Raw genomic sequence first — 16,425 nt, forward strand, 5'->3', positions numbered from 1 at the left:
CTCTACAACTCTATTATTTGGCTAAATAATTGTATGAAATGAAACAGAAACACTAATAATGAGCTGATAACAAATCCCAGGCCCTGTTTCAGGTGTCCTACCTGGTGAAGTGTACTGAATGGCTACTTGGCAATGGCCCTTGTCCATGGTACCCCCTGTCTCTGGAATGCCCCACCCCAATGACATATCACTTACATTACAAGTGAGTTCCATGCGTGTCTGAATTGGCTCCTATCTTTAGCCACCTTCTAGCAAGCACCCATTTTATTGTCCTTTGTGCCAGGCAAAGATGTTTTTATTCTCCAATTGTTTTAAAAAAATGTTGATTTTTAACACACTGCTTTAAAAAAAACAAAACAGGCTGCTGGTGGTATTGTTTCAATGTTTTAATTTGAATATTTTAATCAATTTATTTTATATTTCAGTTGCTTTGGAATTTTGTGTGATTTGAATCTGTTGTAAGCCACACAAAGAGGACGTAGACTTGAGGTGTGACATAGATTTTAAGTAAACAGGTAAAAAAAAAATGGACAAAAATAAAAACATGCACAGTCCGAGTCTCAGCAGTCATTTCCATTGCTGAGATGGAGGAAAAAAGCAGAAGACAGTTTGCATCTACCAAACCAATTATCATTTCATGTTGCTTGGTTGTGACACAATGGTGTCATGTAATTCTGTGTTTTGTGTATAGATAGTCCTTGTTAGTGACTGTCTCATTTAGTGACCATTCGCAGTTATGACAATCAAGAAGTAACTTTGTGGCTTTTTATGACCTTTGCAGGTCTGTAAAGCAAAGGAAAGCTGAAGTAAGATTGTTAAATTGTTGGTTATATGCTATTTGTTTGATATATACTGTATTTGTTTTTATAATTTCATGGATCCCATCTTGGGATCCCATGTGGGTGAAGGAGTAGTTGGGAGTAAAATAATATTTACGCTTGGAGAAGTGGGATACTAACATGTGTGTGTGGGGGGTCTATGTGTGGGTATATAGATATACATCCACACCCACACATCTCTATATATTCATAACAGGTAAACATGGGTGAAAGTGTAAACGTTTACCACCTATTACTGTCATTTTTTTAAAAAAAATCTGGATTTGAGTCTCGGTATTTTATAAAGATGCATTTAATTATGTATTTCACCCCTTTAAAGCTACAGTCTTAAAACATATGTTAAAGTCATTTAGACAAATCAGTGGGATTTACTCCAGAGTAGACTTGCCCTGGATTACACCATCAAATTGCTAAAGACAAAATATTTGTGTGTCAGAAGCAGAAAATTAATTTTCCTAATTTCCTAACTTGTTAAACTTGTTAAACCGAAGATCCTGCTTCGGCTGCTCCCCAAAATACTGTTGTATTTGATATTATTTGTCTGACTAAAGGTAGCCTGTCCAAATAGGATTAAATAAAAGCAGATATTGAGATTATTTTAGAGTAAAGAAAAATCAGCCAGCATATAGAATCATACGTAATAAAAATAAAGATTTCCCAAAGCTCATACAATGGGAAGTGGATAAAAATTTCTCCAAGCATCATGAGATCATCTCCTGTATTTAACAATGAGAGGGTGTGGCAATTATAGACTTCCCCGCACAGCTGAAGAGAAAGCACTGAGGAAAGGCGATCTCTTAATTCCCAAAGACAAGCAGCGGGTAAATATGATTTTGTTTTAACATTAATATGTCTAAATACTGAATGTGGAAGCAATGCTTTTTATGGCAGTCTAAGGGTAGTTTATAGGGGTGTGAATGTATAAAAAGAAAACGCCATCGTATGAATTCAGGGGACATTAGAAAATTGAACATGAGATAGTGAAGAATGAAAGATGTTTATGTCTGTAGCAACAAGACCAAATGAAACATGTTGTCAGTTTTGTGCATGAAATGAAATTAACAGGATTGCTTTTTCTTTTTTCTTTGAAACGTAAATATAAAGTACTAGCTGGGGTTAGAGAAGGGGTGAGTTTATAGGGGTGTGAACGTGTGAATATAGTGGTAGAATGTGAGATATAGTGGTAGAATGTGAGATATAGTGTCATGACAGATACCCTGTTTGGAAATGACACTGCAGATATCACAGACAGGACATCTACCAGTAGAGGTTTCCACTGCTGAGGACACGTTGGTAAGACACCTAAAATGGACAGAGGAGGACCATGCAGGGAAAAAGAGCATATTCTTGGTATCCTAAGTCCTGCAGGCCACTCTTGTCCCCTGATGCATATTGCAATTTTCAACTTGCCATAAGAAATGTGTGGAGGAAGAGGGAAAGAATGTAAATATCTGTTTCTCCAAAACTATGACCACTTTGTCCATACAGATACTGCCATGACAGTACCTGGAATACAGTTCAATTCAGCAGCACCCAAACATTGTGTTCCAACCCTGGTATTCAACAGGGAGGCTTCAGCTCATCCATCCGACATGGGGCTACTTTTCTCAGCTTATGCATACTTAAAGCACAAATTTTGATATTTGTGACTATTTTAACTTCCCCTGGTCCAGTGTTGTTTAATGTTATCTTAAAATTAGTGTATAGCTGTTAGAAAGTAAACACCAACTGTATACTTGTATTGGTCTAGATCAGTGTTTCTCAATGTCATTGACTTTAAGATGTGTGGACTTCAGCTCCCAGAAGCATGGCTGGGGGAATTCTGGGCGTTGAAGTCCACACATCTTAAAGTCAATTACATTGAGAAACACTGGTCTAGATAATATGCTGCATGTTTGTTGTGAATAGCTATTTGCTGTTAAGTATATTATTCATCACCTAGTAAGCATCCTGCTTCCATTCTAGTTAGTTTTCTCTACAATTTCCTGAATGGTTTCTTTCGAACACGCCAGCTTTTTGCATTCCCTTTTTCTGTTCTTTGCTAACCTGCTCCAGCTGCAAGAACCTTTGAATATAAAATGTATTTGAAAATAATAGCTTTGAAAAGTGCTGCTTGAGAGATGTTTTCATAGTAAATGAAAAGGTTCTTCTCCTCCCACCCCCACCTTTCCCTTTGGGTGTGTCTTTCTAGACTTCTCCATGCAGTATTCAAAACCTGTTGCTCCTGAGCATCTGGTTACTTAGAGGTTTTCTCTTCTTTTTTCCTAGCTAGTCATGGATTTGAATCTCACGAGACAATCACTTTCCAAAGCCATTACTGCATTTGGTCTGGATCTTTACAATAAGTTAAATTCCGGTGACATTTGCAAAAATATTTTTTTCTCCCCTACAAGTATGTCAACTGCCCTGGGCATGGTTTTAATTGGTGCAAGTGGAAATAGTAAAATGCAGATTGAAAAGGTAAGCAAGACCATTATAGGTTTCCTGACAACAACTTCTTTTCTTCTTTTGGGAGGCATGGGGGCTGACTCAAAAAGTTATCATGTAATACTGGAAGGAGAAATCTGCAGTAATGGATTGTTGAGGCATATATAAGATTTTTGAGCAGTAAGGCTGTTTTTTGGGGGGGTTATGCAAATAACACACATTTACATAAAGTGTATTACACCAATTGTCTGCTTTGAAGACAATGGAGTTTGTCTACTATTTGGGGGTGAACTCCAATTTTATCCACTGCATTCAAAATCAGTTGAAAGGGGGTTTGTAAAATTGAAGTTTTCCTTTTCCCTTATTTTTTAGGCTCTTCCTTTTTGCTTTTTTAATTTTTATAATGATTATTAAATTTGAAGTTATGTGATTTTGCTAATGTGTATAACTATCCTTTTCTTCATTAGTTTAGCACAGTAAAATAAAACTCTTTTTCCTGCTTCTGCTTTCTGTTTGGCATCACATGCTCATAACTGATGAGCAGGAGAGAATAATGTTTGCATTTGAACCCTCCCCCAGATGATTTGGACTGCCATAGCCATTTTGAAGCCACCAGATTGGGGAAAAATTGGCCTATTCTCTCAAGCCAGTTTCAGTGACTCAAGATACCCAATGGGCCTTTCCCTATGATTGAGCTATAGGGCTATCCGCCCATTCTTCAACTGGCAGAAATAACTTTTGACATGAAACTTCCTCTTCCTCCCATTGCTGATCCTTATCCTGACTCTGTTCCCACTCACTGCAGTCACTTGACTTCCAACTAAGGTAATAGGTGACACAAAGCCTAAACAGTTTGGCACACCTTGACATGCCTTTGGATGGTGCTGGAATAACAGGGAAAATATTATTCCATTACAGCTAAGGATGACTTAAGCCTTTTCGCACTTGTGGGCTGGGGATGTGATGACGTCAGAAAATAAAAATGAAGGCAATGTCTTGAGTACACTGCCAGAAAATAAATACTGTGTGTGTGTGTGTGTGTGTGTGTGTGTATGTGTATATACACACACACACACACACACATATATATTGCTGGGACATGTTTGTGCTTAGATAGGAATAGAGACTAGCTAGGGGTGTTTGTTATAAACGTGTGTAAATTTGTCATAATCATGGCAATTTTGTGAAGAGAACATACTTGGAATTTTGAGTGCATATCAAGAATGCATTTGCAAATGTTTATTGTGGAGAATTGTCCAATCACAAAGAGGAGCAAAGCAAAATAATTGCACAAGCTACTCTTTACTCAAAGGCATTGCTGCAAATAAATATGATCCAAAGGATGCTGCTTTGCTTTATGGTAGGCCAGCTTCCTCTACATTTGGTTGAGCACAAAAATCTGTTGTTTTTAAGTTCATGTGGAGAAAGAAACCAGTTGGGTACCAACTTCCGTGTTTGCAGGTGCCATGTTGTGTGCCTGCCTGCCTGCATGCCTGCCTATTTATTTCTTTATGCTATACACAGAGTCCCCTCCGTTTCATTCTGTACTGATTGCAGCTCATTTTGCTACAGGTGCTACACTTTGCTAAAACCCGTAGAGGGGCAGGACCACTTGATTCTGAAAGAAGAGTGGCAGAGGTTGTGCCAGAATATGGGAGAGAAGGTGCTTTCTCTCTCCCAGCGGTATGTCTGAAAACATTGTTAAACCCCACAGAATCATGTAGTTGATCAAACTATTTGTTCTGTCCAGTACTATGGTCAGTGATGCTGTATGGAGGGACCCAGGCCCAGCAATTATATAGGGTGGTGGTAGAGATATATTTCCATGGTATCAGAAGAACTATTTAGCCTTTACCCTCTCAGCATTATAGTTGGAGGGTAAACTACACAACACACAAAACATTGGAAAGCAATGTAAAAATGCAAATGTACTAAGACTGTAGAAACCCAACCAGAGTCTAATAATTAGAGATAACACTGGGATTTGTAATGTTCATGTACTACTCTAAACAGAGTGAATGATCTCACCGTAGCAAGCAAGGGCCTCACAGCATGCCATCTGTGTCACAACTCAAAGAACACACAAAATGACACAGCTACACTCTGTCCATCAGCCACAGAGGCACAGAAACCACAATCTTAGGACGGATATCCCCAGTTACCCCTTTAGTTAAATGTTCAGTTCTTTTCTGCTTGTTTTGAAACACAGCACAAAAAGGAATGTCTGTCTGTCTGTCTGTCTATCAATCAATCAATCAATCAATCAATCAATCAATCAATCATTTTAGACAACCTAAAACAGCAAGAACCAAATAAATCAAAAGAAAAAGAAAAAAAGAATAAGACAGAATAAAAAATACTCAGACTAACACATAACATCCAAAAAGAGGCTCACCACCCACCCTAACCCAAGGCCTAGGGAAAAAGCCAGCCTTTCAAGATCTATTGAAACATGGCCAGATTGAGGGCCATACAGGTCTCTAGGGGGATGCTATTCCAGAGGACAGGCACTGCGCATAGCTCCCCACCCCACCCTCCATATCTTTGGCACATTGTGTGTATAGTCCTTGTGGGAGAAAGATTCAAAAGCTATAGGGGAGAACTTAATGGCTCCCCCATGTGACTACCATAAGAACTTGTGTATACACATGTGGCTGCCATGGTGGTCCTAGCTGAGCACAAAAGACTCATTTACCAAAAGGCAGGCTGATGAGGTTACTTTTGGTGACCTACTCTAGCTTCTCAATCTTTACCACACCATTCTGGGAAGCAATCTTAGAAACAAATATAATTTTGGAGGTTTAGGTTTTACTTCAATATACCAGTTTCCATTTTTAAAAAATAATAAAGTCAGGTGACTCAAGAGAGATATTGGTAGGTACCCTGACAGGCATGGGCACCAGGGTTGACTGCCCTATTGTAAAGTAAACTCACCCTTGTGATATGTCCCTTGTCTTTTATACCAAGGAGTCATTCATATAATTATTTTTATTATGTTTCCAATCTTTTCTTTCATATCTTGAATAGGAAGGGGCAATTTATTCAGAGTTCAAGCAACTCCTGATTCAGCTGAATAACCTCAGCCATGGTTACCAGCTGAAGCTGGCCAATAGTTTGTTCATGCAGAAAGGATATCAATTTCTCCAGGTAAGGCCTCTCTCCTTCTTTAAAGAAAATTAGAGCTCTTGCATTGCTGGAAAATATTCTAGATTCAACGTATACAATCTTCATGTAAAGCTGGGAAATACCCAGGGCTAGACCTGCCAGTCAGTGTAGGCAATACTGAGATAGATGGACCAGTTATCTGACTCAGGTTCAAGCTTCCTATGCTATGGTAATCCTAACACCAGACACTTCTTTTAAAAATGAAGGAAAGGAAATGAAGGAAAGTTCATGTCCAAACTCGCTGATTCTTTGCAGCAATCTAAGCCATTGTTCAAAATGGGTGTCTGAACTGAGGTCATTTTCAGTTTGACATTATTGCCTTAGACCCAACAAAGGAGGAAAAATGTGTCCTTCCCTTTGGGAGTCACCGTGAATATTTTAACATTTCATCCCCCAACACTTAATATCTCAGAAGAGCCTCTACCCAGTAGCACTATGTTCTGGCTAGGGTACCAGACATCCAGCAAAAGGAGGACATGTCCTCCTTTTTGTCCTCATGTCCTTTGTCCAGCAGGTGTTGCCTTAAAATCAAGTATTGTCTAGCTTTTTGTGCATCTTCCTGAGCTGCTTTTCTCCCACACCCAGTGCTTCCCTAATAAGTGCTAATCACAAGTTAACAAGCTCTACTCTGTGATCTTAATTAGTTGATTAGTAACCTCAGGCCAGCTTGTCCTGCTGCCTGAAATTGACAAGATCTTTATCAGTTACACACTGAAGGCTTTTGTCTCTTAATCCTCTAGCACATTCCTGTGATAGAAAAGGCAATCTTTCTGATGCTGGAAGAAGTCATTTCATATAGACTTAAGTACATTTTTTTTGCAGTTTTACATTGTAATTTTTGTCATAAGAAAGTCAAACAGTTAATGTGTCCTCCTTTCCCCCATTTGTCCTCCTTTCCAATTGTCCCCGTCCTCCTTTACCTGTTCAGCTCTTTGGTAACCCTAGTTCTGGCAGATCTGAAGGTTCCCTTTCTATGGGAAAGCTTGATGAATTAGAGATCTTCCTGAGGAAAGCCTTGGTTGGGGGAATCATACTCAGAGGCTTGTTGGATTTGTGTCTTGCCTCTCCATGTAAGAAAAATAGCACTCCTAGTATTTAGCAAACAAAATTTCAAACACAGGAAATGTGTTTGAAACTGACTAAAAATGCATCATCTCCAGAATGTGTTTTTCTTTTCTCCCCTCTCTCCCTCTCATTGAAATCTTCCAGCAATATCTCACACGTACCAAAGAAATCTATAATGCTACACTACAGACAGTGGATTTTTTTAATGCTGCTGAAGAAACAAGGGAGACAATTAACCTTGAGGTTTACAGGCAGACCCAAGGTAAGAAAGGCAAGAGTTTCTTGTCACAACAATAGATAGTCCTTGCTTAACTACCACAACTGAGACTGGTGTTTGTTAAGTGAAAATCACATGATTTTCTGGCTTCTCCATTGACTCTGCTTGTCAGAAGCCAGTTACAAAGTGCTTGAATCTTGATATGTGACCGTAGGGACCCTGTGATGGTTGTAAGTGCGAGGACCGGTTATAAAGTTTCTTTTTCAGAGCTGTCATAACTTCAAATGGTTGCTAAACAGGGCAGTCATTAAACAAGGACTATCTGTACTCCATTCTGTTGACATTACAAGAGAAATCAACTCTCTTCTAGGTAGGTGGAGGTAAGAGAGCCAAGCCTTGAGGTAAGAGGTGGGGGGGAAAAACCCTCCCTGAAAGCCTAGAGATGTGTTCCAAGTCAGTATTGCCAAAGCGGAGCTAAATGGATCTATAGGCAGTTTCCTGTTTTCCCAATATACTCTTGGTTCTTATACAAGTCTTCCATTCTATCCATCTGTGCATCTTTTTCAATGTAATTTATTATGGATGAAGGCTTCTGTAGCATATTAAAAATAATTATTTTGCCTTTATGAAAAGGGCTTGTATCTGAGCACCCTAGAGATGCTATAAACTGAAATAATAAATAATGTCTAAGTATTAACAATTTCAGGAAGATTAGACACAAGCATCAGACACTTATGCCTTTGGCCTAGAGGTAGCATGTAGCTAAACTTGGCTGATCCCCCCCCAATTAAGCAGGTTCTGACATGGTTAGTGCATAGCAGAGAAACCACCAAGGAATTGTAGGACTATAGGCTTGACTGCAAAATTGGGGGAAAAATAGCAAAATAAGACAATGGCAAACCATGTGTTATTGCTGCCAAGAAAACTCCACGTCCATGTCCATGTCCATGTAGCCTCCAGGAATTTAACTTGGCATGAAGGAGGCTTCCCCTTTTCTCATGCTTTTCAATAGATGCCTAAAGGATGACTGGAGGTTCCATGCCTTTGGACATCACCCCGGGAAAACCTTGTCCAAATTCATATGAGTCCATTTCATGCAGCTTAAACAGCAGTAAAATAAAGAGCAATTTCACACAAACAGAGTGGATAACTGATGGGCCATATGCAGCTCTTGTGAAGATGTGTGGACTTCAGCTGGATGGGGCATTCTGGGAGTTGAAGTCCAGACATCTTAAAGCTGCTGAGGTTGAGAAACACTGCTCTAGAGAGTATTGCCTGTTACTGAAAAACAGCAGTGTGGTTTGCCAGCTTGGTTATTTGTTTTCAATTTAAATTTCTAGGTGCTTCCATCCATCAACAATTCTAATTTCTCTTACCCTACCAACTTTCCATTTCTTCATACCGACTTTTTAAAAAATGTGGTTCTCAGTATGTTATGCAACACTGAATATGCCCTTAGTGTACAGAATAGTGTTCCCTTAGATACAAGGGATATCTCCTTACTAAGTAAAAAAAGTCAAGCACATTATTCATCTTGTTTTCAATATCCATTCATTTTTATTTTTTTTTGTCATAGGAAACATTAAGGAACTTTTTGCTCCTGGTGTGATTGGGCCACAAACTGTGCTGGTGCTGGCAAATGCCATCTACTTTAAAGCAACCTGGCAACATCAGTTTAATCCACATTATACGACTGAAAGGAAGTTTAGGCTGAATGAGGTATTGCAATACTACAGAAAATATCATTACACTGTATAGCAGTATGTGGCCTTTTAAGTATGTCACAATATGGTATGACTTGACTATTCTTTTGAATATAATTGATGTGCCACCAACATTCTGAGTTGTTATATCATTCACAGGTAGGGAACCCGTGTCCTTTTAGATGATGATGGACTACAGTTTCCATGATGTCTGATGAATAACTTTGCTGGCCAGGGCTAATGGATTTTGGAGTCCAACAACATCTGAAGGACCACAAAGTTCCACATCCTTTTCAAGTTACTGATTGGCTGGCTTTCCAGTAACACAGAATATAAGGACAGTAATCTCAGGGTTAGTGTACATCATCAGATAGAAGTGGGAAAGACCCGCACCCAAGAGAGACCTGCTATCAATCACTTTCCCCTGATAAGTGGCCATCCAGCCTCCAGTTCATGATGCCAGATGAAAGAGACTCTGTTATTTTATTTTGTACTGTTAAACAGATTGCACCCAGGAAGTTCTTCCTACTATTCAGCCAAAATCTCATTTCTCCTCATTTAAACCCAGTAGCTTGGACTTCACTCCTCCCCAATATACAGAATAGAAAGAGAACTGTCTGCAGTGCAAAGGGATTTTTATTTCTTTATTTGCTTTCAAACACAGTTATTTCAGTGACTGAAGGTAGCGCTCCGTCTCTCTACCTCTTTGCAGTGACTATTGGTGGAGATGCCCCCAGTTGTCTAAATACAGTCCAAGCAAAGGTGGCAGCCATCCTGAGGCCTGCAATCTCAGGACGAGACTGAAATTCTTTTAAACAAACCTGGTTGTGATCTGCTGCAGGGCTACCCCCTAGTACTGTAATTCTGCCCAGAGTGGCAGAATGGGAGGGGATGGAGCAGCAGGCAGAAGCAGACTGCAAGTAGTCCTCATTTAGCAACCACAATTGGGACCAGCAACTCAGCTGTTAAGCGAAGAGGTCTCTAGGTGAAATCACGATTGTGCTTATGATCTTACGTTAGCTTTCCTTTGGTTTATAGACCTGTGAAGGTTGTAAGTGCAATGATTGGTCATAAAGTTACTTTTTCATCACTGTCATACCTGTAAACAGTTGTTAAACAAAGCGGTCGCTAAACGAGGATTACCTGTACAGAGAGTGCAGTGGCCAGCTTCAGTGCATATTGATAGGGTGACCACTAGGTGGCAGCAGACAGAGAAAGGGAAAACCCTTTGCTGCTATCTATTGGATTTTGTAATGGGGATTTGGAAGTCCTAGTACTAGCATAACTTTAAAGGGCTGCTTTGTCCCTAAGAGAGTGCCCTGAGCCATAATTACTACTGTTTATCCACAAGAACAGCTTAAATATGCAAGGTCTGGTCAGCTGAAGATGTGCGCTCCCTCCAATGTAGCCTCACTCTTGATTAATGGAATCGGTTTGCCTCGGGGCCCAGAGAACTTTATTTACACCCATGGGCACAAGTCACCCTTTGCAGATGTCTGAACAGACCACTTGCGGAAGCTTTAAACCTTAGGCTAAGCCTAATATTGTATGTTGCCAAACAAAACATGCCACCATGAAAAGTCCTAGAACAGCCACTTGCAAGCTTTTGATCTGCATGATGCTTTTTTTATTTAGAGGAATAGTCAAGCTGATCCTCAGTCTGCAGTCTGAATTGACACAATGCTTTTTATGACTTAACACCATAAAGGGCAGTTCTATCCCGCCCCCAAAAAAAGAGTGGTTATCCAGATTTCTGCAGCCCACTCTGGTAGCCCTCTCAGAGAGGAGCTCCATACAGCTGTTTCCTCTTACAAGGGGCAGTGGGTTTGGACCTCTGCTTGACTGATGTCAGCTCACTTGGAACATTTTTACTCGTAAGAATTGGGCTATTATTCTGCTCCATGTGTAAATCAGGCTTAAGTCAATGCATTTTAAAGGATTCGGCCTCATGGCTTCACAAGGGATCCTCCCCTGCTGCTTAAAAAAAGAATCCCACAGCAACAGGGCGATGTATCTTTGGTGAGGTTAGAAGATGTGTAATACAGTTTATAAAATTGGAAGACAAATCTCCCTAAAATATTATCAACATGAACAATGAACATAATAGGAGAAAAGAAAATGGGCACATGGAATGTGGATTTTAATCTGTGCTGAAAACATGTTATACGCATATAATTTTCTATCATATAATTGATTCATCCCTTCTTTCAAGTACAGCCACTTGCCACATTTGCACGTTACCAAATCCTAGTTCTGCATTTTTGCCTTCGGCTTCTAAAAGTTGTGAACCATGCTATGTTGATCCTTAACACGAGAGGATGTTTTATTTCTTAAACATGTATCTTCTATCTTTGGAAACAGAATGAAACTAAATCTGTGTACATGATGTATCAGAAAGGGAGATTTAAACTGGGACACACAGATGAAAAAAATGGCCAGATCCTGTGCCTTCCATATGCCGGTGAAGTTTTGTCCATGTTTATAATACTACCAAATGACATCAGCCATCTGGGGCAGGTAAATCCAAAGCACATTAATGTGTTCTAACATTAAGACATAAAACTGTATGTATGTATGTATGTATGTATGTATGTATGTATGTATGTATGTATGTATTCCACAGTTTCTGTAATCTACCTCAATCTGCAGACTAGGGGCAGCAAGTGAAATAAAATAGTTCCATAAAACAGTGGCTCAACCTGCAAATGTTACAGTTCTTCACTGTGCAGTGCCTGAAGACCACTACAATTAACCATACTTTTCCATTATGTCTGAAACAGGAGGCTACAACTGCCAGGATCAGAATGAATCAGGTTCTGAAACAAACTTCATGTTATCAAATCCTGGTTTGTTTCATTCCTGTTAATCATGCTTTCTTTGTAAAGGCATAATGGCCATGTGCAGACAACATATTAAACCAGGTCAGGTAAAGACCTAGCAGATGCATTCTCACAACATATTAAATCTTGGTTAATATTAATCTTACCAAGGTTTTTGTGGCTTAGCATGTTGTATGAACATACCTGATCTGCTGAGTTTATGGTGCAGAATATTGTGCAAATGCAGTAAATAGATTAATTTGGTAACCAGGCTAAGTGTGTGGTGAGAACGCAGCCAGTGGGAAGCTACGGTTAACCCACTCATCAAATTTAGAGAAGAGAAAAAGGAAATGATGGCTACCGTAAGAGAGAAGCCAAGGTGGTGGCACCTTCAGGCTCCGACCGAGGTAGGTGACCTCCCTGCAGGTGGCAGTGCCGTCCTGTTGAAGAAAACTGTGCACCAACTTGTGGGTTGAGGCACTCTCAGCCTGTGGCTTAACAGTGCGCTTGCAGCATGACTATTTACAGCTCAGCACCTTTCAGGCATTAGAGGGAGCTCACAGAAAGGGAGAAGGAGGGAATTGAGACTCATGGCCACATTGACTGAAACACCTCTTTGGATGTGTTTCATGGGAAATTCTATCTGAGCTCTGTTCACTGTTATTCCGCATTTAATAAGTTCATTCAAGCTGGATAAAATCAGGGTTTAAGTGAAAAGAGTGCTCTTTTCTATCACAAATGTGATTATATGAGGATAGATGTAAAGCCCAGGTTACTGCTAAAATGATAACTTTCTGTCTGGATTTAATTTTATTCTCCTTCAAATAATGCATAAATAAATCAATAAAAATTATATATACATGTGTTTGTATGTATGTGTGTATGTATATGTACATATGTGTGCATGCGTACCTACGTGTGTGTCTGCGTGTGTCCGCGTGTATGCATACCTACGTGGGTGTCAGCGTGTATGCGTGTGTCGGCGTGTATGCGTACCTACGTGTGTGTCCGCGTGTATGCGTACCTACGTGTGTGTAGGCGTGTATGCGTGTGTAAGCACATATGCATACTTACGTGTGCGTAGGTGTGCATGTGTGTCTATGTATGTATGCATACTTACACGTGTGTATGTGTGCATGCGTGTCTACGTATGGGTGTGTATGCGTGTGTATGTGTGAATGCGTGTCTATGTATGCATGTATGTGTGTGTATCTGCATGCATCTATGTATGTATGCGTGTGTACTCGTGTGTACTCGTGTGTATGTGTGCATGTGTGCATGTGTGTGTATGTGTGTGTATGTGTGCATGCGTGTGCATGCATGTGTATGTATGCGGGTGTATGTATATGTGTCTATGCGTGTATGAATTTGTATGCGTGTGTATGTATGTGTGTCTATGTGTGTATCCATGTGTATGTATGCGTGTCTATGTGTGTATCCGTGTGTATGTGTGTGCATGCGTGTCTATGTGTGTATGCATGCATATGTGTATGTGTGTGTATGCGTGTCTATGTGTGTATCCGTGTGTATGCATGTGTATGTATGCGTGTCTATGTGTGTGTCCGTGTGTATGCGTGTTTATGGATGCATGTCTATGTGTGTATACGTGTGTATGTATGTGTATGTATGTGTGTCTGTGTATACGTGTGTATGCGTGTGTATGCGTGTGTATGCGTGTGTATGCGTGTCTGTGTATATGTGTGTATGCGTGTGTATGCGTGTCTATGTATGCGTGTCTATGTGTGTATGTGTGTGTATGCGTGTATGAATGTGTATGCGTGTGTATGTATGTGTGTCTATGTGTGTATCTGTGTGTATGTATGCGTGTCTATGTGTGTATCCGTGTGTATGTGTGTGCATGCGTGTCTGTGTATGCGTGTCTGTGTGTATGTGTGTGCATGCGTGTCTGTGTATGCGTGTCTGTGTGTATGGATGTGTATGCGTGTCTGTGTATGCGTGTCTGTGTGTATGGATGTGTATGCGTGTCTGTGTATGCGTGTCTGTGTGTATGGATGTGTATGCGTGTCTGTGTATGCGTGTCTGTGTGTATGGATGTGTATGCGTGTCTGTGTATGCGTGTCTGTGTGTATGGATGTGTATGCATGTCTATGTGTGTATCCGTGTGTATGCATGTGTATGTATGCGTGTCTATGTGTGTGTCCGTGTGTATGCGTGTTTATGGATGCGTGTCTATGTGTGTCTATGTGTGTATGTGTGTGTATGGATGCGTGTCTATGTGTGTCTATGTGTGTATGTATATGTATGTGTGTCTGTGTATACGTGTGTATGCGTGTGTATGTATGCATGTCTATGTGTGTATACATGTGTATGCGTGTGTATGTGTGTATGCCTGTGTGTGCATGCATATGTGTATGTGTGTGTGTATGCGTGTGTGCACGTTTGTGTGTGTGCATCTGTATGTGTGTATGATTGTGTATGCGTGTATGCGTGTGTGTGCATTTGTGTGTTTGTATGTGTGTGTATGTGTTTATGCATGTTTGTGCATGTGTATGTGTGAATGCCTGTGTATGTGTGTATGGTGTGTGCGCGTGCGTATGTGTGTATGGTGTGTGCGCATCTGTAGGTGTATGCATGTGTATGCATGTGTATGTTTGTATGTGTGTGTATGTGTTTATGCATGTTTGTGCATGTGTATGTGTGAATGCCTGTGTATGTGTGTATGGTGTGTGCGCGTGCGTATGTGTGTATGGTGTGTGTGCATGCGTATGTGTGTATGCGTGTGTATGTGTGTATGCGTGTGTGTCCATGCATATGTGTGTGTGTGTGTGTGTGTGTGTGCATGTGTGTGCATGCATATGTGTGTATGTACACCCCATTTCACCCTCTTTGAGAAAGATAGGGATACCTTCTCAATCCGCTATGGAGATGCCCCATCACTTATTGCCAATTATGTTTAAACTATACAGGTTGAGGCTGCAATGACCTGCAAGAATCTCGCTCACTGGCTTTCTCCAGAAAACCTGAGGGAGCATAACGTGGAAATATATATGCCTCGCTTCACGTTAGAAGCCTGCTATGATCTCAACCTGACATTGCAAGGACTGGGTCTAACTGATGTATTCAGCGAAGCAAAAGCTGACCTCTTGGGAATGTCCTCCTCCCGCCAACTCTTCTTGTCCACAGTCGTTCACAAAGCTTACATGGAGGTCAATGAAGTAGGGACTGAAGCAGCAGCTGCAGCAGGTGTTGCAATCTCCAACAGATCCTTAGAACACTATGAATTATTTGTGGCTGATCACCCCTTCCTCTTCGGCATTCTGCACAACCCTACCAACACTATTCTTTTCCTGGGGAAACTCTGCTCTCCTTGAAACTCAAATGGTTTTTTTTCTTGAAGCTTATTAAAGCATACTGCAAAGCACACATTTCTTTGGAGTCACTTGATTATAACGGCAGCGCTCCAAATAGCTCTTGATGGCTGGGCCTCACAGTACCTTGAAGGGTCACCTAGAGCAGGGCTATTCTTATGTTATGAATAGAATGACTATTGCTACTTCGTTACAGCTGGTTGAATTCTAGACCTGAAAAAAATGGGCTATGCTACAACAGCTTAATAACTGCCACAAAGAGAAATGTTTAGCACACAGAAAAAAGGATATGCATTACACAGTGAATATAGTACTGAAAATTAAAATCAGCCAAAAAAAAAATGCTGAGATGGAGTTTTTAAAAAGGAATGTTGAAATTGGACAAATGAACCCATCTATGATTAAAGCTTGCACACATTTTCTATTGCAAAGCTTAGGGAATGTTTTTTTTTTAATCATTTGAAGCCCAGCTGGGTTCTCCAGTTCTCATTCTGGATCTTCCCTCCCTAAAGCTCACAGATGCCATGAATTAATTGCAATTACAGAGCCATGAACATGCTAGAAAGCATTTGTGTTATTTTATCACTTTTCCATCCTGTCAACTATAGCAGGGTTCCTCAACCTTGGCAACTTTAAGACGGGTGGAGTTGAAGTCTACCTGTCTTAAAGTTGCCAAGGTTGAGGAACCCTGAGCTATAGGACTACATACTTCATTCACCATTCCCTTTATTGCTTTTGCTAAAAATCAACCTCACATCTTCCAAGGGCAGAACATGGGAACACCTCCGAATGAGAGCATGGTGACTCCTGGTGGACCAGGGTCTGGAATGGTCAGGTAGAACTAAGGGCTCTTGGCTTACC

General features: G+C 40.5%; 1 protein-coding gene across 2 annotated transcripts; it reads left to right on the top strand.

Annotated features, from left to right (window-relative positions):
- Positions 1-1,592: 1,592 nt before the first annotated feature.
- LOC103052946 (leukocyte elastase inhibitor) lies at positions 1,593-16,178 on the top strand. Of its 2 annotated transcripts, none has more exons than XM_007440367.4 (8): positions 1,593-1,660; positions 3,108-3,299; positions 4,839-4,949; positions 6,294-6,413; positions 7,641-7,758; positions 9,290-9,432; positions 11,778-11,933; positions 15,163-16,178. In XM_007440367.4, exons 2-8 carry the CDS (start codon positions 3,114-3,116, stop codon positions 15,565-15,567), a joined length of 1,239 nt encoding a protein of 412 aa, XP_007440429.3. In that variant the 5' UTR covers positions 1,593-1,660; positions 3,108-3,113; the 3' UTR covers positions 15,568-16,178. The 2 variants fall into 2 exon arrangements, with proteins under 2 accessions (XP_007440429.3, XP_087987047.1); XM_088130921.1 differs by having other exon boundaries at positions 1,599-1,660; positions 3,112-3,299.
- The last annotated feature ends 247 nt before the right edge of the window (positions 16,179-16,425 follow it).

Source organism: Python bivittatus, unplaced genomic scaffold, assembly GCF_059951505.1.
Source record: "Python bivittatus isolate LINGU-HERP-01145 unplaced genomic scaffold, Pbiv_v1 ctg000840_np1212, whole genome shotgun sequence".
Taxonomy (NCBI): domain Eukaryota; kingdom Metazoa; phylum Chordata; class Lepidosauria; order Squamata; family Pythonidae; genus Python; species Python bivittatus.